Source organism: Somniosus microcephalus, chromosome 2, assembly GCF_052327205.1.
Source record: "Somniosus microcephalus isolate GS21.2 chromosome 2, FLI_Smic_1.0, whole genome shotgun sequence".
Lineage (NCBI taxonomy): Eukaryota > Metazoa > Chordata > Chondrichthyes > Squaliformes > Somniosidae > Somniosus > Somniosus microcephalus.
This window is the reverse complement of record NC_140988.1, coordinates 152,999,680-153,026,157: the sequence shown is the minus strand read 5'-3', so window position 1 is coordinate 153,026,157 and position 26,478 is coordinate 152,999,680. Positions and strand designations below refer to the sequence as shown.

General features: G+C 45.5%; 1 protein-coding gene across 6 annotated transcripts in view; it reads left to right on the top strand.

Moving 5' to 3' along the window:
• The window catches only part of mapk10 (mitogen-activated protein kinase 10), a 485,536-nt gene that overhangs the window by 303,887 nt on the left and 155,171 nt on the right, over positions 1–26,478 (top strand). For all 6 annotated transcript variants that reach the window (XM_085963726.1, XM_085963697.1, XM_085963687.1 and 3 more), the window contains exons 4-5: positions 2,763–2,892; positions 13,268–13,326. In XM_085963726.1, coding sequence (XP_085819852.1) covers positions 2,763–2,892; positions 13,268–13,326 — 189 coding nt within the window. The remainder of the gene's footprint in view (positions 1–2,762; positions 2,893–13,267; positions 13,327–26,478) is intronic.

Sequence of the window (26,478 nt, the reverse complement as noted above, 5' to 3'; positions counted from 1 at the left end):
CCTATCGTGGTTCTGGGAGAGAGGGGCAGGGGTGAGGGCAGAAGTGCGGGAGATGGAACCGACATGGTTGCGGGCAGTGTCAACCACGGTAGAGGGGAATCCTCGGTTGCGGAAAAAGGAAGACATGTCTGAAGCACTGGTGTGGAAGGTGGCATCGTCGGAGCAGATACGGCGGAGACGGAGAAACTGGGAGAATGGAATAGAGTCCTTACAGGAAGCGGGGTGAGAGGAAGTGTAGTCCAGGTAGCTGTGGGAGTCAGTGGGCTTGTAGTGAATATTGGTCGATAACCTATCCCCAGAGATGGAGCCGGAGAAGTCGAGGAAGGGAAGGGAAGAGTCAGAGATGGACCATGTGAAGGTGAGGGAAGGGTGGAAATTGGAGGCAAAGTGAATGAAATTGTCAAGTTCAGGGCGAGAGCAGGAAACGGCACCGATACAGTCATCAATGTATCGGAAAAAGAGGTGAGGGAGGGGACCCGAGTAGGACTGGAACAAAGATTGTTCCACATAGCCCACGAAAAGGCAGGCATAGCTAGGACCCATGCGGGTACCCATGGCAACACCTTTGATTTGGAGGAAATGAGTGGAGTTAAAGGAGAAGTTGTTCAATGTGAGAACAAGTTCAGCCAGGCGGAGGAGGGTGGTGGTGGATGGGGACTGGTCGGGCCTCTGTTCAAGGAAGAAGCGGAGCGCCCTCAGGCCACCCGTGTGAGGGATGGAGGTGTAGAGTGATTGTACGTCCATGGTTAAAAGGAAACGGTTGGGGCCAGGAAACTGGAAACTGTTAAAGTGGCGGAGGGCGTCCGAAGAGTCGCGGATGTAGGTGGGAAGAGACTGGACAAGGAGAAAAGATAGAGTCAAGATAGGAAGAGATAAGTTCCGTGGGGCAAGAACAGGCTGAAACGATGGGTCTACCAGGGCAGTCCTGTTTGTGGATGTTGGGAAGGAGGTAGAAGCGGGCTGTGCGGGGTTGGGGAATTATGAGGTTGGTGGCAGCGGGGGGGGGGGGGGGGAAGATCTCCAGAGGAGATGAGGTCAGTGACAGTCTTGGAAACGGTGGTTTGATGTTCGGTAGTGGGGTCATGGTCCAGGTGGAGGTAGGAGGAGGTGTCGGAGAGTTGGCGTTCAGCTTCCGCTAGGTAGATGTCAGTACGCCAAACAACAACAGCACCACTCTTGTCAGTGGGTTTAATGACAATGTCAGGGTTGGATCTAAGAGAATGGAGTGCTGCAAGTTCAGAGGGAGGTAGGTTGGAGTGAGTGAGGGGAGCAGAGGAATGGAGACGGCCGATGTCACGGCGGCAGTTAGCGATGAAAAGATCTAGAGAGGGTAAGAGGCCAGGGGGAGGAGTCCAGGTAGAACGGGAATTCTGCAAGCGGGAGAAAGGGTCAGTTGTGCGGGGGGAAGACTCCTGACCAGAGAAGTGGGCACGGAGACGAAGGCGGCGGAAAAAGAGCTCAACATCGTGCCGAGCTCGAAATTCATTGAGGTGGGGGCGTAAGGGGATGAAGCTCAGGCCTTTGCTGAGGACTGATCGTTCAGGGTCAGAGAGTGGAAGGTCAGAGGGGATAGTGAAAACGCGGCAGGGGGTGAGATTGGGAGAAGGGGGGTCAGAGGAAAGTGAAGGGGAAGAAGGTTCCGGAGGGGCGTTGGTGTCCAAGAGTTGATGAAGCTTGCGATCCTTGACATTGGAAAGGAAGAAAAAAAGTTTTTTGTTGAAGCGTCGGGTGAGTCGAAGGATGAAATGGAACTGTGGACCCGGACAGCTTTGAGATAGAGTGCGCCGGTGTTACTGAAGAGAGAAGTCGAGAGTGTTCATGTGGCGCCGCATGGCGTTGAACGTGGATCTCAGGATGCGGTGAGAGCAGTAGTTTGAGGAACGATGAATATCTTGGAGATATTTGTAATCCTGGGTGGATCCAAAGCACGAAGGGTGGAAGTTTAGTTGGAATCCACACACACATACACTCCACCACACACACACACTCTCCACCACACACACACACATACGCTCCCACACACACTCCAACACACACACACATTACTCACACACACACATTACTCATGGTTGGTGATTATAGAATAGCCTTGGGGAGGTTTGATGCTAGTTTGCCTGCTATGCTGCTCAACTGAGAAATAATGTAGGGAAACTTAGAAAAGTGAGAGAAGAACACAAAAAAGACAAAGTGAAGGGTAGGGGATTACTCATGGTGTCAGTATTAATTATCATAATGTTATCATTGAATGCGTTCATCAAGTTACCCAGATGTGGACTGAGTTCCTGATTAGCCCAATCTGAAGTTCTTTGGAAGCACTTTTAGTGTTTACAAAGTGAGATTGTTGAATTCACATCTCTCAGTAGCATGTGAAGTAAGCTGACACAGCATTTACAAAGCCCATGTAGCACTAACACCGCACATCACACCCTGCTATATTATCACTTTGTGTAACCCTTTGTCTCTAACCCTCATAATATTAACATATCATATTAACTTTGAAGTTACACAACGGAGTACTAGTACAAATGTTTAACATATTGTTGATACCTCTATTGTTTTAGCAGAGGCATTAACCTCTTTATTTTAAACAGATTAATTCCTCTACTAAAATAAGGGAGAGAGTGATTTCAGGAGAAGATGCTCAGCATTCGTACTCTAATATCTCATGGCATGATTTCAGGGCTAGCGTTCAATAACTGTACTAACATTGTGATCACAAATAGTTTGACTAACATTGCTTATGATTTTATTCCTTAATGTAGTGCTTCATATGATGCTGTTCTTGATAGAAATGTGGCCATTAAGAAACTCAGCAGACCATTTCAGAATCAGACGCATGCCAAACGGGCTTATCGAGAGCTTGTACTCATGAAATGTGTCAACCACAAAAATGTAAGTTCTAACATTTTTAACATATCCTGATTATTCCTAGAGCCTGCATTGGCAATGAAAACATGGAGATGGCATTCATTACCTAGAACTGTAGGAAAGCTGTCAATTTACGTGACATTTACCAAAATGCCTCCTTACTCTATTACACTGATCCTGCTTTCTATTGCAAAGAACTTCATTACCATTTAGCACTATCAAATCCCATTATTATGGTTTTTTTAAAAAAAAGCATGACATCCATAATAATGTCAGATATAGGTGACTGAATAACATGCTTACTGCTTTTCAAGCTAATTTTACTGCTCAACATACATGTATCAGTAAAATTATGGTTTAGCAACAGTCGTATTTGAGGTTTTTAGCAATTCAAAGACTCCTTGGGGTAAATTTTTGTCTTCACCACCTGGGTGGTAAGCTGGCAGACCAGCTCACCTGCCCATTGTAGAACCCAACCCATTTTCATGCCATTGATTTATTGGCATACAAATTAGGCAGGTTCTATAACAGGCAGGCGATGCACCAGACGGTGAAGACGAAAATTTACTCCCTTGCTTCCTCCTTGCACTTGTTGTATTTTACATTAAGTGGTATTCCTCCCAGGTAGCAGAGATTGATCTGGACTAAAATAATTCTATCACTATTAGTCTACGGTCCATTCAAGGGTGTACCTTGCTTAATTGTACATCTCAGGCTAAATCTTGCAAGATTCCGCACCCGGGGTGAACCTCATTCAAAGGGAGCGCAAATTGGAGAATTGGGCATGGAAGTCAGTGCATTTATTTTCTCGTAATTAACTGTGATCACTAGAAAATCAGGAGTGTGTGAATTGGTCATGCTGACCTCTGTTGCCCAATTTTGCAATCCGTGCTCAAGTTGAGTAAAACTCTAAACTTGGAGCCTTGCAAAACTCAGCCTACCTCAATTGAGTTTTAAAAGTCCAAGTACAGTTTCCTATTAAGTTCTATGCACGTTGGTTTTGTATCTTCAAACATGGACGTGCGGGAAAGATGGGCACAGATTTGGGAGGTGACAACACGTTCAAGGATTTTGGAAAGGAAAGGGAAGTCGGAGAGGGGGTGGTAGTTTGCAATGACAGAGGGGTCAAGGGTGGATTTTGAGAAGGAGGGGAGGGGGACAGTACCCGAGGAGAGGAAACCGTTAACAATATCAGCTAACATAGGGGTCAGGAAGGGAAGTTGGGTGGTCAGCAGTTTGGTGGGAATTGGGTCGAGCAGCAGGAGGTGGGTCCCATGGACAAAATGAGCTCAGCGAGGGCATGAGATGAGATAGAAGAGAAACTAGAGAAAGATGCGAGTTCAGGGCTAGTGCAGAGGGGTGCCTTGGGGAAGTTTGGCTGGGGGAAGGGAGGGAAGCGGCAGAGGCAGCTGAATGGAGGGTCTCAATCTTTGTGACAAAGAAGGCCATGAGCTCCTTGCACTTGTTCTTGGAGGTGAGTGAGGAGAAGGCAGGGGAGAGGGGTTTAAGAAGACAGTTTGCAGTGGAGAAGAGAAGCCGGGCATTATCTTTGCATTCCAGGATGATCCAGGAATAGTGAACCGTTTTGGCCAAGGAGAGCAGGACCTGATAGTGCTTTATGTGGTTTAGCCCGATCTAGCAATGAATGTCTAAACTAGCTGTTCACCTTGGACTTAAGGGAGCAGAGATGAGGGCCATACCGGGAGGAATGACCAGGGTGAGAGAGAGTAATGGTTTTAATGGGGACAAGGGCATCATGGTGGAGGTGAGGCTGTGATTGAGCAGATAAATAGCTGCAGAAATGTTATGGGGAATGAAGGGCCAAAGGCTAGACAACTGGAAATTTGAAAGTGCTGTTGAAATGTATGAAATTCCTTCGCTATTTTAACAGAGGTGTTAACCTGTTTGTTTTAAATGCGTTAACACCTTCGTTGGTGCATTGAGCTATGCTAATAACAAATAATGTGATTTAATTCGACTATTTTATAAATTACATGCTTCAGGCATGTCTCTGATTGGTTACATACTGTAGGAGTAGATTAAGGAGTTGAATTGAGGTGAAGTAGGAATTCCTCTTAAGTGTATATCCTGAAATTACTGAGAACTATAGAGTAGTGATAATGGGAGACTTTGACTATGCCAATATTGAATGGGGCAGTGATCATCTTAAGGGCAGAGTAGGGGAGAAATTTTTGAAATGTGTTCAGGAGAAATTTCTTGATCAGAATGTTTCCTGCCCAATGAGGGAGGAGGCATTGCTGGATCTAGTCCTGGCGAATGAAGTGGGTCAAGTAGAGAATGTCACAATGGGGGAGCATATCGGGAATAGTGATCATAGTATCATAATGTTTAGATTAGTTATGGAGAAGGACAAGGAGCAATCTAGAATAAAAATACTTAACTGAAGGAGGTCTAATTTCAGTGAATTGAGGAGGGATCTGGCCTGGGTAAATTGGAGTCAAAGACTGGCAGGCAGAAATGTAATGGAGCAATGGGGAGCCTTTAAAGAGGGCTGGTTTGGGTACAGTCTAGGTACATTCCTACAAGGGGGAAAGGGAGGGCAACCAAAGCCAGAGCTCCCTGGATGACGAAGGAGTTGGAGAGTAGGATGAAGCAGCAAAAGGGGGCATGTGACAGATATCAACTTGATAACACAAGGGAGAATCAGGCTGAATATAAAAAGTGCAGAGGAGAAGTGAAAAAGGAACTAAGAGGGGTAAAGAAGCAATATGAGAATAGATTGACGGCTAACATAAAAGGGAATCCAAAGGTCTACTATCAGCATAATAACAGTAAAAGTGTTGTCAGAGGAGCAGTAGGACAAATTAGGGACCAAAATGGAGATCTATTGGTGGAGGCAGAAGGCATGGCTGAGATATTAAATGAGTACTTTGCATTGGTGTTTATCAAGGAAGAGGACTTGGCCAAAGCTCTGGTAAACAAGGAGGTTGTCAGGATACTAGAAGAGGTAAAAATTGATAATGAGGAGGTACGAGACAGGTTGGCAGTACTTAAAATGGATACGTCACCTGGTCCAGATAGGATGCATCCAAGGTTGCTGAGGGAAGTAGGGGTAAAAATTGTGGAGGCTCTGGCCACAATCTTCCAACCCTCCTTAGATACAGGGCTGGTGCCAGAGGACTGGAGGATTGCAAATGTTACACCCATGTTCAAAAAGAGGAGTAGGATAAATGCGACAATTACAGGCCAGCCAGTTTAGTGTTGGTGGTGGGGAAGCTTTTAGAAACAATAATTTGGGGAAAAATTAACAGCCACTTGGACAAGCATTGACTAATAAAGGAGAACCAGCACGGATATGTTAAGGGCAAATTGCATTTGACTAATTTGATTGAGTTTTTTGATGAGGTAACAGAGAGGGGCAGTGCAGTTAATGTTGTGTATATGGACTTTCAAAAGGCGTTTGATAAAATACTGCATTGTGGCAGAGCCACTGAGGGACTCTGAACAACTGTACATAATTCCCTTTAACGATGTGTTAGCTACAGACTAAATCTGTACCATTGTATATACTGTTTGCACGTACAGTGCGCGGTCCCTTTAAGAGCGCGAGCAAATGCGATGACGTCATGCCGCTAATCACGTGATCACTCAAACGCGGGAAAAACGTGATGACGTCATTACGCCATCCACGGGACCGCCCAGTCAGTCCTCGTGGAGCCTCCGACCTGTTAAGACCTGTATTCATAGTTCTCTTGCATCAATCTGTTTAAACTCGTTAGTTTGACATTAAAAACCTTTTTGATTGATTGCCTGCGTCGAACTCAATCTCTAGATAGGAATTTGACCATTCCTACAGCATAACAGGCTTGTTAGCAAATTTGAAGCCCATGGGATAAAAGGGACGGTAGCAGCATGGATTCAAAAATTGGCTAAGGGATAGAAAACAGAGAGATGTGGTGAATGGCTGTTTTCGTATTGGAGAGAGCTCTACAGTGGTGTTACATAAAAACATAAGAACATAAGAAATAGGAGCAGGAGTAGGCCCTTAGAGCCTGCTCCGCCATTCAATAAGAGCATGGCTGATCTTCTACCTCATCTCCACTTTCCTGAACTATCCCCATATCCCTTGATTCCCTTAATATTCAAAAATCTATCGATCTCTGTCTTGAATATACTCAACGACTGAGCCTCCACAGCCATCTGGGGTAGAGAATTCCAAAGATTCACCACCTTCTGAGTGAAGAAATTTCTCCTCATCTCAGTCCTAAATGGCCGACCCCTTATTCTGAGACAGTGACCCCTGGTTCTAGACTCCCCAGCCAGGGGAAACATCCCTGCATCTACCCTGTCAAACCCTGTAAGAATTTTGATTGTTTCAATGAGATCACCACTCATTCTTCTAAACTCTAGAGAATATAGGCCTAGTCTACTCAATCTCTCCTCATAGGACAATCCCCCCATCCCAGGAATCAGTCTGGTAAACCTTTGTTGCACTCCCTCTATGGTAAGTATATCCTTCCTTAGGTAAGGAGACCAAAACTGTACACAATACTCCAGGCGTGGTCTCACCAGGGCCCTATATAATTGCAGTAAGACATCTTTACTCTTATACTCAAATCCTCTTGTAATAAAGGCCAACATCACGTTTGCTTTCCTAATTGGTTGCTGTACCTGCATGTTAACTTTTAGTGATTCCTGTACAAGGACACCCAGGTTCCTCTGAACACCAACATTTCTCAATCTCTCACCATTTAAAAAATACTCTGCTTTTCTATTTTTCCTACCAAAGTGGATAACTTCACATTTCTCCACATTATATTACATTTGCCATTATATTATATTATAATCCCACTCACTTAGCTTGTCTATATCCCCTTGAAGCCTCCTTGCATCCTCCTCACAACTTACATTCCCACCTAGCTTTGTATCATCAGCAAACTTGGATAGATTACATTTCGTCCCCTCATCCAAATCATTGATGTAGATTATGAATAGCTGAGGCCCAAACACTGATCCTTCCGGTACCCCACATGTTACAGCCTGCCAACTCTCTGTTTTCTGTCCATTAACCAATCCTCAATATTAACCCCAATCCCATGAGCCCTAATTTTGTTTAATCACCTCTTGTGTGGCACCTTATCGAATGCCTTTTGTAAATCCAAATACACCACATCCACTGGTTCCCCCTTATCTATTCTGCTAGTTACAACCTCAAAAAACTCTATTTGTCAAACATGATTTCCCTTTCATAAGTGTTCCCCAGGGTTCAGTACCAGGATCACTGCTGTTTTTGATATACATTAATGACTTGGACTTGGGGGTACAGGAAACAATTTCAAAATTTGCAGGTGACACGAAACTTGTAAGTGTAGTATACAGTGAGGAAGATAGTAATAGACTTCAGGAGGACATTGACAGTTTGGTGGAATGGGCAGACACATGGCAGATGAAATTCAATGCAGAAAAGTGTGAGGTGATACATTTTGGTAGGAAGAATGAGGAGAGACAATACGTACTAAATGGTACAATTTTAAAGGGGGTGGAAGAATAGTGAGACCTGGGGGTGTTTGTGCACAAAGGTGGCAGGACAGGTTAACAAAGCCAGGAAGTTAGGCTAAACCTATATAAAACACTAGTTCAGTCTCAGCTGGAGTATTGTGTCTAATTCTGGGCACCACACTTTGGAAAAGACGTGAAGGCATTGGAGAGGGTACAGAAGAGATTTACTAGAATGGTTCCATGGATGAGGGATTACAGTTACGTGGGTAGACCGGAGAAGCTGGGGTTGTTCTCCTTAGAGCAGAGAAGGCGAAGAGGAGATTTGATAGAGGTGATTAAAATCATGAAGAGTTTAGACAGGGCAAATAAAGAGAAACTGTTTCCAATGGCTAAAGGGTCGATAACCAGAGGGTGCAGATTTAAGGTGATTGGCAAAAGAACCAGAGGTGACATGAGGGAAAACTTTATTACGTAGCAAGTGGTTAGGATTTGGAATGCATTTCCTGATAGGGTGGTGGAGGCAGCGTCAATAGTAGCTTTCAAAAGGGAATAGGATATATATTTGAAAAGGAAATAAGTGCAGGGATACGGGGAAAGAGCGGGGTAGTGGGACTAACTGGCTTGCTCTTTGAAAGAGCCGGCGCAGGCTCGATGGGCTGAATGGTCTTCTGTGCTGTACTATTCTATGATTCTATGTGGAGAATAGTTTGTTTCCCTAAGAGATGTGTAATGTAGCTAAACTTGAAATTTACACATGAAACACAAAAAGTTATGCTTGTGACATATTTACTTTATTAATTTATTTCCCCTTCCAAGATTTTATTTACCCTTTATAAGTTCTCCTTTTATAATACATCATTCCTCAGCTTTGTTGGAGAGGGAGCAGAAGGTAAAGACATACTGACAGTAACCTGCTCCTGGGCCTCTCCCAATGTTGTGTTTGAGCCAACTATGAGGAAGTGTGGCTTGGAGTGGAGCAGGTTGACTTGTATTCTGACCGTTCCTTCCTATTGGTAGCCATGTTGCTTGCATTTGGTGTCTCCCTGACAACAACTGAAACTGAAAATCTGCTGTGTGCAGAGTCACAGGCACAAAGTCAGCAATCTGCGTGTAGACAGCACATTAATCAGCAGGATACGTCTTCAGACTAATCCATGTTATACTCACTTAACGGCTGATTCTGTGATCAGGTGCTCTGTCGAGGAGCAGCACTTGCACGAAGCACAGGCTAGGAAAATGCAGCCAGTGATTTGCAGTTTATTAATTTTAACCGTGTGTCCAATCATGGAGTCAGCCCTTTAATGTAAGAAATATTTAGGATTAAAATTCATTTTATACCAGCATGTAAGGTACAATTCTGATTTCTGTTCACAGTGTAAAGTACACATTTTGTATTCCCAACACCCCCGGAATGACTGGGAGTTTCCCAGAATCGGGGGCTCCTCCCCCGATGTTGCCCCAGCAGCCTGGGAGATCAGCGATTTAAATTTACTCCCATAGTGCGCCCCACCCCCACCCTCTGTGCATCACCGGCCGCAGTTGGGGAAGTCTCCAGCTCGATGATGTCACCTGCTGAGCCGCAACCACATGGAGTGCCATCGGGAGGGGGCGGGAGAGTCGGCAATCAATGGGAGAGTCTCTGAAACTGGGTGGGGGAGTCTGAAATGGGAGGGTCTGAAATGGGGGAGTTTCTTGGTTCCCCTCTTTCCCTGCCCTCGGTTTCCCCTCTTTCCCTGCCTTTGGTTCCCCTCTTTCCCTGTCCTCGGTTTCCCCTCTTTCCATGCCCTCAGTTTCCCCTCTTTCCCTGCCCTCGGTTTCCCCGCCCTCGGTTTCCCCTCTTTCCCTGCCCTCGGTTTCCCCTCTTTCCCTGCCCTCGGTTTCCCCGCCCTCGGTTTCCCCTCTTTCCATGCCCTCAGTTTCCCCTCTTTCCCTGCCCTCGGTTTCCCCGCCCTCGGTTTCCCTTCTTTCCCTGCCCTCGGTTTCCCCGCCCTCGGTTTCCCCTCTTTCCCTGCCCTCGGTTTCCCCTCTTTCCCTGCCCTCGGTTTCCCCGCCCTCGGTTTCCCCTCTTTCCCTGCCCTCGGTTTCCCCTCTTTCCCTGCCCTCGGTTTCCCCTCTTTCCCTGCCCTCGGTTTCCCCTCTTTATCTGTTCACAGGTGGCCTCCTGGTTCTTGGACCTTCTCGCATAACAGTTGCTGGTACAACACCATGAGCAAAAATACTCAACAACAATCTCTCTACCTCTCTCTCCTCCGTTAAGACGCTCCTTAAAACTTACCTCTTTGACCAAGCTTTTGGTCATCTGTCCTAATATCTCCTTATGTGGCTCGCTGTCTAATTTTGATAATGCTCCTGTGAAGCACCTTAGACGTTTTACTACATTAAAGGTGCTATATAAATGCACTCAACTTTTTTTTTAATATAAGTTGTTGCTGTTTGTTGGGACCCAACCTTTATAAGGGTAAATTCCACAACATTTGTAGAAGTCACGTGACCAGACGTCACGTGATCAAACATCACATGGTCAGAATGTCACATGATCAAACCTCCAGGCATGCCTTCAACCAGAATTGGCAAACCAAGCAGTGTGTCACGTCACTGCTTTGGAACATGTCACAGACCATGTAATGTATTGCAACCCAGGCCGGGAAATTCCTCGGATCTGCTCCCACTCCGCCTGTGTTACTACACCGGCAGCGTGGTGGAAACAGTTTACACGTTTCCATTGCACTTCCGGTGAAGTAACACAGGCAGTGCCGGAGTACCTCTGAGGAATTTCCCATCCCTTATGATATTTTTTGTATTGATTTCCTTTTCTCACCAACAGAGGAATAATAATCCTGATGACAGTCTTCTGCAATCAAATCATTTGCTTTGATATTGTGCCACCTGATTTCATTAGTATCGATATATCATTTTCAAGATTGATAGTCGATCATAGATTCTAAGGCCGGGCAATTCCTCGGAGCTGGAAGTACAGCATGAACTCCATTTACACGTGCAAGCAGTGTTTCCACCACAGTTCCAGTAAAGTAATGCTAATGGAGTGGGAGCAGCTCCGAGGAATTGCTGACCTAAATATTCTAGCGTAAAAATTTTAGTCTTTTCAGTCCAGGCTGTTCACTTCACATTTTCTTGAAGGAAAATCGTTGGTTGCAAGATGCTAAAAATCAAGTAACTTTTAGTTTCTGTTGGTAAAACTCATTATAAAATTGTTGATGTGTAACATTTTTTGCTATAGTATAAGACATTCCTAGTAATTTTCCCATAGAGAGTGAAAATAAATTTGATTTTATAAAGGTTATCCACTGTATTTACTGTCTATCCTGGTACATTATGAAGCCAGTAAGTGTGATGCATTGCTACTGTCTCAAAGATATTCCACTGTGTTTTCTGAATTTCCAGCCATAATTAGTATGCAGTGCTGCATGTTTCATCGGAATGTGTATGGAATTATTCTCTGGTGGATAATTCAAATGCTATTGTTTTGAAAATCATAACAGAGGATTTGGAATGTGTTTATTAATATTTGTGTTTGTATTTTTAAAACCACTAATGGATTTGATGGCCTGGCACTATAAACACAACGGAAATGAACATAGGGATGAACATTAGATAGCTAATATGTTAAATGGTTATGTTAAACAATTCTAAAACATTCCAGAAAACTGTCCCCGAATACATTCTAGAAATTCATTGTCTTTACTACTTGCGCTATTCTATTTCTTCCAGTCTATGTGAAAATTAAAATCTCCCGTTATAATTACATTGTTTTTGCTACATGCTTTCCTTATCTCCATGCTGGACTCATTTAAGACACAGCTGGATGCTGAAAAGGGAAGATGATATGATTGACATACTGTAAGGATTAGATCAGATGAGCTGAGAGGCCTTCTTCAGCTTGTGATCTTGTAACGCATAATTCTGATCAAATAGAGAATTCCATTACACCAAATGATTTCCCAATTCACTCTCATCACAGAGAGTTCTGACCCAGGCAAGACTACTCCATTCAGTATTGTCAATCAACTGCCCAATTTCACATGAACGCAGCTGCATGTGTTTGAAAAATAACCCTTCATACGTTAACGCCTTCTTGTAAAAATGGCTAGTACTAGTTTATATTTATAATAAATAATATTGAAAGATTTTCTGTTGTGACCTTGATTCATTGCACAATGTGTGGTTCTAACTGCAGATATTGGCAGATTATCACCTTTTTTATCCATATATTCTGTTGAGATCCCTGTGCTTGTAGAAATGTTCAGGGCAAACTCATTCTTTGTTATTCACGAGTCAACTGTATTGCACTTCTTAGGAACAATAAATAAGTAATTTTGAGCTGCTTGATGTGCAGTTTCATAGCTTCCAGCAAGTAGTCAGGTTCTATGCAAACTATTGTGATTTTATATTGTCTGACCTGCAAAACTTGCAAAGTAATAATCCACATAAAATTGCGGATTGTGCATGAATAATATATTATACAGTTCAATTTTTGCTATTTCTGGTTCTTATTGTCTAACAAAACTCCAACTGCATCATTCATTCTCAACAAATGAAACCTGCATTCAACTCAGCCACAAGTAGTAGGATATTGCACAAACATGCATAAAACTTATTTTAACTTCTTATATTCTCTTTTTATGACCATAGCATACGATGGAATAAAAATCACCTCTAAAGTAAAATATGTGTTTTAAATCAATTAGCTATATTTTATGTAATAATGATAATAGCTAATCAGGCTCATCAACTTTAAAAATGGAAAAGATTTTAATGCTTACTTTAAATATAATGTACAGATATGTATAGAAGATACATAACAATAGAACTAACCACTGGCTCTGATTCAATGGTAACATTTATGACAATGATAATTTGATTTGTGATTTGATGCAATTGCAAAGCAAGTTAAAATAGTAACATATGTTTTGTTTCACAGATCATCAGTTTATTAAATGTGTTTACACCTCAAAAATCACTAGAAGAATTCCAGGATGTGTAAGTACTCCAAAATGTTCCTCTCCCAGGTGTTGTATGCATTTATTTTACTGGGAACTGTTTTCCTCAAGTTAGATAGTAGTAGAAGTACCAGCCACAATATCTGCTAAAACATAAAAACATAGAAGATAGGAGCAGGAGTGGGCCATTCGGCCCCTCGAGCCTGTTTCGCCATTTAATGAGATCATGACTGATCATCCAAATTCAGTACCCTGTCCCTGCTTTCTCCCCATATCCCTTGATCCCTTTAGCCTTAAGAAATATATCTAACTCCTTCTTGAATATAGTCCTCTAACACCTCCCATGGTTTTCTTCCATTCACCACAGTGGTATTTAAATATGGGAATACAGTCCATGAACTTTGTGCTATTGTAGCTAGTTTGCTTGTCCGCTATTGATGTACAATTAGTCTCTCTCTCTATTCCTCCCTTCTTCCCAGTATAGTAAGTATTCCATTTTCAAGTTTTGATTTTTGTTGTTGTTAATGAACATTTACAGCAACACACAGCAGAGCAGAGTACTGCTAAGGGTAGAATTCAATTGCCTTATAATAGTTACAGTTAAGGGACTAAATTTATCTTTTACTTGTTTGTTACCATGTTCCCTTGTCCTACTCTCATAACTTAATTTAAAGTAATATTTGGATTCACCTTTCCCATTCCTTTAGCTATTTGATATACCTCTATAAGTTCAGACAGAACTATTGGCAATGCCCCAGCATCATATGGGCAATCTCAGCTCAGTCGAACCTGCAAAGTCCTCCTCATGAACATCTGGGGACTGGTGCCCAAGTTGGGAGAGCTGTCCCACAGACCAGTCGAGCTATAGGTCATACTCATGGGCCGTATCTATCAGCCAGACTCCTCCATATCTTGCCTTGTGAATACGCGAAGGAAGTAATCATTCAGAATATTTATTATTTTGTGTTGATTTTCAGTCACAAGCCTGCTTGCATGTATTAGGGTTTTTACATCTCTGACTGCCCTCTTACTGTTGTATCTTGATAAAGTAAATGGTGGAGCTCTCTATGATATTTGAACTTTCAGGAAGCTTTTGACAAAGTTACACATGAAAGACAGTTTAAACTAAAAGTCACGGAAATTTAGGGTAGAACATGGGAGTTGATAAGTTGATTAGAAAATAGGAAACTGGGAGTCTTGTGCACCAGTCGCTGAAGGTAAGCATGCAGGTGCAGCAGGCGGTTAAGAAGGCAAATGGTATGTTGGCCTTCGTAGCGAGAGGGTTCGAGTACAAGAACAAGGATGTCTTGCTGCAGTTGTACAGGGCCTTGGTGAGACCACACCTTGAGTATTGTGTGCAGTTTTGGTCGCCTTATCTGAGGAAGGATGTTCTTGCCATGGAGGGGGTGCAGCGAAGATTCACCAGACTGATACCTGGGATGGCAAGAATGACGTATGAGGAGAGATTGGGTCGATTGGGCTTATACTCGCTGGAGTTTAGAAGAATGAGAGGGGATCCCATTGAAACTTATAAAATTCTAACAGGATTGGACAGACTGGATGCAGGAAGGATGTTCCCAATGGCCGGGGAATCCAAAACCAGGGGTCACAGTCTAAGGATAAGGGGTAAGCCATTTAGGACAGAGATGAGGAGGAATTTCTTCACCCAGAGAGTGGTGAACCTGTGGAATTCTCTACCACAGAAGGCAGTGGAGGCCAATTCATTAAATATATTCAAGAAGGAGTTGGATATATTTCTTAAGGCTAAAGGGATCAAGGGATATGGGGAGAAGGCAGGGACAGGGTACTGAATTTGGATGATCAGCCATGATCTCATTGAATGGCGAAGCAGGCTCGAGGGGCCGAATAGCCAACTCCTGCTCCTATCTTCTATGTTTCTATCTATGAGTCCATGTGAGAGGATAAGGCGTGGTGTTGAGTGGAGCCCCTCAGTGGTTGAACCTGTTATTTCTAAGCTACATAATTGACTTGGAAACTAAAACCAATTGTAAGTGTGTTAAAATTGCAGACAAAACTAAAATAGGGAGAACTATAGCAACAGAGAAAGAAAGAAGACAGATTTGCATTTATGTAGCACCTTATCACATTTCTCTGAAACATCCCAAATGTTTCATATACAATGAACAGGCTCATGTGGAGCATAAACACCGGTTTGGACCTGTTGTGCCAAATGGCCTGTTTCTGTGTTGTAAATACTATGTAAGGGGAAGTTAGATAAGTACATGAGGGAGAAAGGAATGGAAGGATATATGGATAGGGTGAGATGGAGTAAGGTGGGAGAAGGCTCGTGTGGAGCATAAACACCGGCATAGACCAGTTGGGCCGAATGGCCTGTTTCTATGCTGTGCTTTCTATGTAATTCTATCTAATTTTATTTGAAGGCACCAGAGAGCTACACAGTAGCAGGAATACGACCATCTTCTACTATTGCTCTCTCCACTGGTGGCAAATGCAGCAGCTTAAGGAGAAAATTGGATGACAGGTTATTAATACCACCAACTTGCCTTTTACTATAGCAATTCCCCCAAGTCCCAGTAGTCCCACTGTCAGTTTTTTAAAGGGGTGGTGGTGGGGGGGAATTGAACCCTTGCCAGAAGTGCAGAAGTGCCCTAGGCCTAGAAATTGGATAAGGCCCGAAAACGGGCGGGGGCATCGTGATGCTCTACCAACCCACGCCCGTTTGGAGGCCTGCAGGCAGCACCAGAACTTGATGCCGCCTGCTGATTAACATTATTGTGGTGTTCAGCTCAAACGCTGAATGCCCAGCAAGGACTCTGGGGGAGGGCCTGGAGGCTGAAGCTCGGGGCCAGGATCGGAGGGAGGTCGGTGCCAGGATCGGAGGGAGGTCAGGGCCAGGATTGGAGGGAGGTCAGAGCCAGGATCGGAGGGAGGTCGGGGCCAGGATCGGAGGGAGGTGGGTGCCAGGTTTCGGGGGAGGTCGGGGCCAGGATCGGAGGGAGGTCGGAGCCAGGATCGGAGGGAGGTCGGTGCCAGGATCGGAGGGAGGTCAGGGCCAGGATCAGAGGGAGGTCGGAGCCAGGATCGGAGGGAGGTCGGGGCCAGGATCGGAGGGAGGTCGGAGCCAGGTTTGGGGGGAGGTTGGAGCCAGGATCGGACAGAGGTCAGTGCCAGGTTTGGGGGGCGGTCAGGGCCAGGATCGGGGGGAGGTCGGAGCCAGGATCGGAGGGAGGTCGGAGCCAGGATCGGAGGGAGGTTGGAGCCAGGTTTGGGGGGCGGTCAGGGCCAGGATCGGGGGGAGGTCGGAGCCAGGATCGGAGGGAGGTCGGAGCCAGGATCGGAGGGAGGTCGGAGCCAGGATCGGAGGGAGGTCGGAGCCAGGATCGGAGGGAGGTCGGAGCCAGGATCGGAGGGAGGTCGGAGCCAGGATCGGAGGGAGGTCGGGGCCAGGATCGGAGGGAGGTCGGGGCCAGGATCGGAGGGAGGTCGGGGCCAGGATCGGAGGGAGGTCGGGGCCAGGATCGGAGGGAGGTCGGAACCAGGATCGGAGGGAGGTCGGAGCCAGGATCGGAGGGAGGTCGGGGCCAAGATCGGAGGGAGGTCGGGGCCAAGATCGGAGGGAGGTCGGAGCCAGGATCGGAGGGAGGTCGGAGCCAGGATCGGAGGGAGGTCGGAACCAGGATCGGAGGGAGGTCGGAGCCAGGATCGGAGGGAGGTCGGGGCCAAGATCGGAGGGAGGTCGGGGCCAAGATCGGAGGGAGGTCGGAGCCAGGATCGGAGGGAGGTCGGAGCCAGGATCGGAGGGAGGTCGGGGCCAGGATCGGAGGGAGGTCGGGGCCAAGATCGGAGGGAGGTCGGGGCCAGGATCGGAGGGAGGTCGGGGCCAGGATCGGAGGGAGGTCAGGGCTAGGATCAGAGGGAGGTCGGGGCCAGGATCGGAGGGAGGTCGGGGCCAGGATCGGAGGGAGGTCGGATCCAGGATCGGAGGGAGGTCGGGGCCAGGATCGGAGGGAGGTCGGGGCCAGGATCGGGGGGAGGTCGGAGCCAGGATCGGAGGGAGGTCGGGGCCAGGATCGGAGGGAGGTCGGAGCCAGGTTTGGGGGGCGGTCAGGGCCAGAATCGGGGGGAGGTCGGAGCCAGGATCGGGGGGAGGTCGGAGCCAGGATCGGGGGGCAGTCAGGGCCAGGATCGGAGGGAGGTCGGAGCCAGGTTTGGGGGGCGGTCAGGGCCAGGATCTGGGGGGGGGTCGGGGCCAGGATCGGGGGGAGGTCGGGGCCAGGATCGGGGGGAGGTCGGGGCCAGGGTCGGAGGGAGGTCGGAGCCAGGTTTGGGGGGAGGTCAGAGCCAGGATTAGGGGGCGGTCAGGGCCAGGATCGGAGGGAGGTCGGAGCCAGGTTTGGGTGGCGGTCAGGGCAAGGATCGGGGGGAGATCGCAGGGGGCCTGGAGGTTGGAGTCGGGAGTGAGGTCGGAGATGATGATGGTAAGTACTTACCATTTTTAATTCAGCAAGCCAAATTTGTAAGATGTAGCAGAAGCAGGCGTTAGGCCCCTCATTTGAATATGTTAATGGCCGAACGCCTGCTTCAGACGAAGGTAAACGATGCCTGTTTTTTCCCTCACCAATATGGGGTCCGGCATGGCTTCGCGCCGGAAGTAGACGGAAGCAAGGCGGAAGCCATATTTTCCAAGAAACCAACCTTAACAACGGTGCTAAGGTGCTGAATTTCAGATCCTACAACTATAAACAAGCTGGAAGTCAGGGCTACTAGGGAAGACCCTACCTGATCATCTTTGACCTTTGTTTTGAGGAAGTGACATCCCAAGTTCACTTTGGAAAGACGAATGATGGAGTGTAACTTGACTTTGAAAAAGCATTTGGCAAAATTATCGGCTCAGAAAGTGCGGTCCTGATGACGGCGAACTGGCAGCGTCGCCATCATTTCGCATTTGAAACTGACCGCATCTTCAGGATTTAGCGTATGCGCAGCCTAATGAGGAAATCCTGAAGTTGTGGTCTGTCCTTCACAGCTTCTCCACAGGCTGTACTGTTCCCCCCACCCACCCCACAGACCCGGCAATCAGTGAAATCTCAAAAACTTAGGCTCTTCCGCGGTAATTATGTTGTTAAATAGCCCATTAAAAGTTAGACCTTTTGGTTTAGGTGTAACTGGGGTTTTAACAGTGTATTGACTAAACAAAGGTAATGGCCCTGAAAAACTCATTTTAATTTTGTGCAGTGTCAAATTTATCCATTTTAATAAAAATTAACATTTTTAAGAAACTTAATTTTTTTTTGAAGCTTGTTCATCCTTATTTCAGGTTTGCCTTTTCCCCATGTGAGAGCCCCAATCTTTGTTTTGCTCTCTCTAACATTTTTTAAAAGTTAAAATTTTAGGAGCTTACCCACTTCCTGGTTCGTTGTCTGTGAGAATTCTTTGTTTTGATTGGCTGCTCAGACAGCCTGTTGACGTAACAGCAGCTCTTCACTGGGAATCCCCGTTAACTTCCGTTTATTTCAGTTATGCGTCGGGAAAACCCGAAAGTCTCTCCACAGATCTTTGTGCAAAGCTTACTTTGGGTCCAGCAGCGAACGCCTTTCCTTCGCCGCTGACCGCGGGTCATTATTTAAGTCTAAAGCAGTGGGAATTCAGGATAAAACCTGGAATTGATTGAAAATTGGCTAAAGGGTGGGAAGAAACAGTTAGAACCAAAATTCCATGGAGGCTTACAGCAAAGTCGGAGGCCATTCAGCTTATTGAGTTGGTGCTGGCTCTTTGTTTGAGTAATCTGATACTAATCCCACTGCTCTGTTCCCTCCCTGCAGTCGTGTATCTTCCTCTGCCTCAAATATGTATCCACCTTTTGTATAAAAGATGCAGTGCTCTCTGCCTCAAAACATTCCGTGTGGCAAAGGACTTATTGGAGGGGTTATGTTGGGGTGCAGCAATTGCTGAATGAGGTTCCTCAAATTGGTGTTAAGGCCCTTCCTGTTTCCACTTTACGTTAAAGGGGGGGGGGAATTTGTGTTCACCAGCAAAGTTGCCGGTGTCACCGGCAACTGCAGTTAACGGCCGCTAGAAATGGCCGCAACGCTAACCGAGTGAAATTGGACTGGGGGGATTGGAGATAGGTGGCGCAGCGCTCACCTTCCATGCATCGCTGTCCTGGTGGTGTTGCTGGAGGGATCCGGGACGAAGTTTCTGTCCAGGTCCGGTGTTGCAGCTTCCACAGTCTCTGTGAGCGAAGCTGTGGAGCTTGCAAGGAATTGTGGGCAATGCAGAATTCTGAGATTTAAAGGGGCCATGCACACTGAAGCAATACAAAATAAAATGCAGTGCATCAATACATTTTTCAGCCCTTTCTGCCTTTTAAGAAATATTCAATATTTAAAAGAAGTTCCAAATGTGAATATTCAGCTGTTAAAGCTGAATTACCTTCCTAACCTCAACAAATTGGAAAACTGCCTCAGCACTAACACAAATGGCCCAGCAAGCCAGGGAAGGGGCACCGAGGGTCTCACACGCAGCACTCCAGCTTTGTGCAGGGGGTCAACACTGCAAGAGCAGCCTTCTACCCACAGGGGCCAGGAGGCCCTCTTGAAAGAACGATGTGGAAGTACATCATTAAGGCCATCACTGCCAGCAGTGTCCCCCCCCACCCCATCACCTGGCTCCAGTGCCCAAAGAAGCTTCATGACCTCAGACCACTGGTCAAGGTCAGTGAATGCATCTTCAAAAGCCATTTTGTACCAACTGCACCACTAGCCTCTCACACTGCTCAATGCACATAGTCATAGAGAGTCATAGAGTTATACATCACAGAAGGAGGCCCTTCAGCCCATCGTGTCTGCGCCGTCCATCAAGCCCTATCTATTCTAATCCCATTTTCCAGCACTTGGTCCGTAGCCTTGTATGCTATAGGCACAACCCCCAATCACTCACCTACCAACAATCTGCACCAGTCACAAGGCACATCTCCCATTCCTAGCCTCACATCACCCCCTTGGAGGAGGCAGTGCTGGCCATTATTGGCAGGGGCATGGTTGAGCCCTTAACCAGTGGCGGGGCAGAAAGTGTACAAGATGCAGGTATCCTCGTACGTTATCCTCCTTCTGGCACGCACCTCTTGCTTTCCCGCCCTCCCGTCAGCACAACTCCACCCTTGTGCCTTCCTCATTTCACACACCCAAGAAATGCAGCCTGCCCAGCCAGTGGGTCAAGAAGAGGCAGCCTGCCCAGCCAGTGGGTCAAGAAGAGGCAGCCTGCCCAGCCAGTGGGTCAAGAAGAGGCAGCCTGCCCAGCCAGTGGGACCGCAGGCGGATGATTCCATCCCGGATATTCCGGCTGTCTGGGATGCATCCTTCCATCTGATTCTTCCTCTTCGGCTTCCTCCTCTTCTGCGTTTTCCTCGTCCCTCTGCAAGCGAATGCTGTAAATGTGAAATGACAACATAAAATGCTGAAAATACTCAGTTGGTCAGGCAGCATGTCGACCTGAAACGTGAACTCTGTTATTCTCTACATGGATGTTGCCCGACCTGCTGAGTATTCACAGCATGTTCTATCTTCTCAAAGGCCTTAATTTACCATCCGAGCCCTTGCAAGCATCCAGCAACACTCACTACACACTTAAAAAACTTTTCATATCTATTGCAGCAAGCCACCACTTCAATAAAATAAAAAAAAAACAGTCCTAACCCTTAAATTCAAACTTACCTGAATGATGTGTGTGTCCCTTTAAAAGCTGCAGACATCGCCACTGTCAACCTGGTGTGCTTAGGACCCAGCAGGGTCGAAGTTCGCGTTGGTGAAGTTAAGTTGGCGTTGCACGCCGATTAACATCACCAAGCTGCCATTTTTTTTTCCAGGGCACTGCCAGTTACTGGCAGTGCAAAGTGGGAGAGGAATATGGCGGCCATCGCGGGACCCGCCACCAGCTGGCAAAAGAGCAGCGGCTGACATTTTATCGCCATTTCATGGCACTACAGAGTGTCGGTAAGTAGATGAATTTCAAAGGAGATGACTGACATGATCTTATTGGCGTATATAAGATTATAATCAGTAAAGATAAAGTAGATTCAGAACATCACTTGAAACTAAATTGTGATAGTAGGACAAGGTGACACAGATTCAAACTAGTAAAAGTCAAATTTAGGACACTTTGAGAAAGTCTTTCTTCACACAAAGAATGATCAACACATTGAACGGATTCGTGGATACGGTAATGGAGGCAGAAATCATGTAATCATTTACAAACAGTTGGATGCCATGATGGGTGGACTGAATCATAGAATTATAGAATCATAGAAACATAGAAATTTATGGCACAGAAGGAGGCCATTTGGCCCATCGTGTCTGTGCCTGCCAAAAAAGAGCTATCCAGCCTAATCCCACTTTCCATCTCTTGGTCTATAGCCTTGTAGGTTACGGCACTTCAGGTGCATATCCAAGTACTTTTAAAATGTGATGAGGGTTTCTGCCTCTACCACCCTTTTAGGCAGTGAGTTCCAGACCCCCAACACCCTCTGGGTGAAAAAAGTTCTCCTCAATTCCCCTCTACTCCTTCTACCAATTACTTTAAATCTATGCCCACTAGTTATTGACCTCTCTGTTAAAGGAAATAGGTCCTTCCTATCCACGCTATCTTGGCCCCTCATAATTTTATACACATCAATTAAGTCTCTCCTCAGCCTCCTCTGTTCCAAAGAAAACAACCCCAGCCTATCCAACTTTCCTCATAGCTAAAATTCTCCAGTCCTGGCAACATCCTTGTAAAACTCCTCTGTACCCTCTCTAGTGCAATCACATCTTTCCTGTAATGTGTGTACTGTACACAGTACTCTAGCTGTGGCCTAACTAGTGTTTTATACAGTTCAAGCACAACCTCTCTGCTCTTACATTCTATGCCTCGGCTAATAAAGGAAAGTATCCCATATGCCTTATTAATCACCTTATCTACCTGTCCTGCTCCCTTCAGGGATTTGTGGACATGCACTCCACGGTCCCTCTGTTCCTTCACACTGCTCAGTATCCTACCATTTATTGTGTATTCTCTTGCCTTGTTGGCCCTCCCCAAATGGATTACCTCACACTTCTCTGGATTGAATTCTATTTGCCACTTTTCTGCTCACTTGACCAGTCCATTGATATCTTCCTGCAGTCTACAGCTTTCGTCCTCACTATCAACCACATGGCCAATTTTTATATCATCTGTAAACTTCTTAATCATGGCCCCTACATTGAAGTCTAAATCATTGATATATACCACAAAAAGCAAGGGACCTAGTACTGAGCCCTGTGGAACCCCACTGGAAGCAGCCGTCCAGCCACAAAAACACCCATCAATCATTACCCTTTGCTTCCTGCCACTGAGCCAATTTTGGATCCAACTTGCCACTTTCCCTTGGATCCCAGGGGCCTTTACTTTTCTGACCAGTCTGCCATGTGGGACCTTGTCAAAAGCCTTGCTAAAATCCATGTAGACTACATCAAATATGCTGCCCTCATTGACCCTCCTTGTTACCTCCTCAAAAATTCAATCAAGTTAGTCAGACACGACCTTCCCTTAACAAATCCATGCTGACTGTCCTTGATTAATCCGTGCCTTTCTAAATGACAATTAATACAGTCCCTCAGAATTTTTTCCAATAATTTGTCAACCACCGAGGTTAGGCTGACTGACCTGTAATTACTCGGTCTGTCCTTTTCTCTCCTTTTAAACAACGGTACAATGTTAGCAGTCCTATGGCACCCACCTGTATCCAGAGAGGATTGGAAAATGATGGTCAGAGCCTCCAATATTTCCTCCATTGCTTCTCTTAACAGCCTGGGATACATTTCATCCGGGACTATCGATTTATCTACTTTCAAAGATGCTAAACCCCTTAATGTTTCCTCTCTCACTATGTTTATCTCATCTAATATTTCACACTCCTCCTCCTTTACAAAGTCTGCATTGTCCCTCTGTTTTGTGAAGACAGACGCAAAGTATTCATTAAGAACCATACCCACATCTTCCGCCTCCACACACACCTTTTTGGTCTTTAATAGGCCCTACTCTTTCTTTAGTTATCCTCTTGCTCTTTCATAAAGGTAATTCCATATGGCCTTCTTCATCCATATCAGTCTTGTAAAATGGCAACTTATAAATCATTTGCTTACAAACAGGAACCTCTGCCCCCATCACAATCTGCTTTGTCCTTGAGAAATTCAGCTTGTAAAACTGAAATTTTAAAACACATGGCACTGGGTTCCTTCATTTTCAATGACATGACTGGGAATAGTGTGGCTGGGTGTACTGGTTCAAGTTTTACAATGTCCCTGTGAAGGAGAGATAATCAGACTGCTTACTGCAAATGCAGTACTGTTACAGTAGCATAGCACGATAGCACTTTTTACACACAGCCAAACTTTTCTTTAATGATTGGGTAATATCATTAATCCCGCTCCCAGTGGAGAACTGCATTTGAAGGGAGCTCGGATCAGATATAAACTGTTGGTTTAAGAAGAGTAAAACAAGGTTACACTGCAGTAGGAGTAAATTGGCACAGCAGGCAGTGGAAACCGGTTTTCTAACCAATCAGCAGGGGTGACTCATTTGGCTGTAAACAAACAAACAGTATAAAAGGACCAGTCCTAGTGCGAGCAAGCACTGAGTGCGAGTCATCAAAGAGTGCTGTGAGTTAGGGTAAGTGGGGTGTTAGGTGCTCTTTTCAAACTTTAACTCTGTGGGTTGTAGTTAATAAGGCCTTTCTGGTGCAGAGTGACTGTTGGTAAACCATTTAACTGGTGTAACTAGAGGGATTGATTTAATTTAAATCCAATTAATTAAAGGGGATACTAGCATCTAAAATCAGGCAGAGGGTGTCCATAACTAACAATAAAACATTTAATTAATTACATAGAATGGAGCAGGTGATGTGTTACTGTTGCGAGATGTGGGAGCCGGTGAACCCCATTGAGGCTCACGGTGATTACGTCTGTGACAAGTGTCTGTTGCTACAGGAACTCCAGCTCCATGTTGATGAGCTGGAGTCTGAGCTTCAGACACTGCGACACATCAGGGAGGGGGAGAAGTACCTGGACCCTGTGTATCAGGAGGTGGTCACACCTATGAAGTTAAGTAATTCAGATGTAGCCCATGGTCAGGGACAGGACGGTGTGACTACGAGTGAGGCAGGTATGGGGATCCAGGAGGTAGAGCTGGAGGAGCCGCAGCCCTTGCTCTTGACCAACAGGTTCAAGGTTCTTACTCCCTGTGGGGACAGGAGCAGGGACTGCAGGGAGGATGAGCAACCTGGCCACAGCACCATGGAACGGGGGGCCATTCAAGAGGGGGGAGTAAATAGAAATGTTGTAGTGGTAGGGGATAGTATTATTTGGGGGATAGATAGAGTTCTCTGCAGCCGAGAGCGAGAGTCCCGAAGGCTGTGTTGCCTACCCGGTGCCAGGGTTAAGGACATCTCCTCTGGGCTGGAAAGAAACTTGCAGTGGGAGGGGGTGGATCCAGTTGTCGTGGTCCATGTTGGTACAAACGACATAGATAGGACTAGGAAGCCGGTTCTGTTAAAGGAGTATGAGCAGCTAGGGGTTAAATTAAAAAACACAACCTCAAGGGTAATAATTACCTGAGCCACGAGCGAATTTGGCTAGGACAAATAAAATTAGAGAGTTAAATGCGTGGCTCAAAGACTGGTGTGGGAGAAATGGGTTTTGCTTCCTGGGACACTGGCACCAGTACTGGGGCAGGAGGGAGCTGTTCCATTGGGACGGGCTTCACTTGGCCAGTGCTGGGACTAGAGTCCTGGCGGATCATATAACTAGGGCTGTAGAGAGGGCTTTAAACTAACTAGTGGGGGGGAGGTTCCTAGAGAGCAAATAATAAAAATGACAACAGAGAAGGTCATAGACTTAGGTAGCAGTGGGGAAATTAAAAACCAGAGCGTGTCAGGAAGGGGCAGAAGGTATGGAGTAAAAGGTAAAGTCATAAAAAGGGCAAAAGCAGGAACTAAGTGTCACAAAACATCTTTGAAAGTTCTCTATCTGAATGCACGTAGCATTCGTAACAAAATAGACGAGTTAATGGCACAAATAACTACATATGGGTATGATCTTGTGGCCATTACAGAAACATGGCTGCAGGGTGACAATGCCTGGGAATTAAACATACCAGGTTATTTAACGATCAGGAAGGACAGGCAGGAAGGAAGGGGAGGTGGGGTGGCTATGTTAATAAAGGAAGGAATCACTGTAATACAGAAAAATGATATTGGGTCAAAAGATCAGGATAATGAAACAGTTTGGGTGGAGGTAAGGAATAATAAGGGGAAAAAAACACTAGTGGGCGTAGTCTATAGGCCTCCGAACAGTTGCAACTCTGTTGGACGGAGTATCAATCAGGAAATAGTTGAGGCTTGTAATAAGGGAACATCTATAATTATGGGGGATTTTAACTATCATATTAATTGGACAAATCAAATTGGGCAGGGCTGCCTTGAGGATGAGTTCATTGAGTGTATTAGGGATGGGTTTCTTGAGCAGTATGTAACTGAACCGACCAGGGGGCAAGCAACCTTAGATCTGGTCCTGTGTAACGAGACAGGATTAATTAAAAATGTCCTAGTAAAGGATCCCCTTGGAATGAGTGACCATAACATGGTTGAATTCCATATTCAATTAGAGGGTGAGAAGGTTGGATCTCAAACAAGCGTGCTAAGCTTGAATAAAGGAGACTATGAAGGTATGAGAGCGGAATTGAGTAGAGTGGATTGGGAAAATAGATTAAAGGGTAAGACGATACATGATCAGTGGTGTACATTTAAGGAGTTATTTTACAACTTCCAAAAAATATATATTCCACTGAGAAGAGAAGGGTGTAAAAGAAAAGACAGCCATCCGTGGCTAAGTAAAGAAATTAAGGATGGTATTCGACTAAAAACAAGGGCATATAAGGTAGCCAAATCTAGTGGGAGGATAGAGGATTGGGAAAACTTTAAAAGACAGCAAAAAAATAACAAAAAGATTGATTAAGAAAGGGAAGATAGATTATGAAAGTAAATTAGCAAAAAATATAAAAACAGATAGTAAGAGTTTTTATAGTTATATAAAAAGAAAAAGGGTGGCTAAAGTAAATGTTGGTCCCTTAGAGGATGAGACCGGGAAATTAATGGTGGGAAATATGGAGATGGCAAAAACACTGAATGAATATTTTGTAT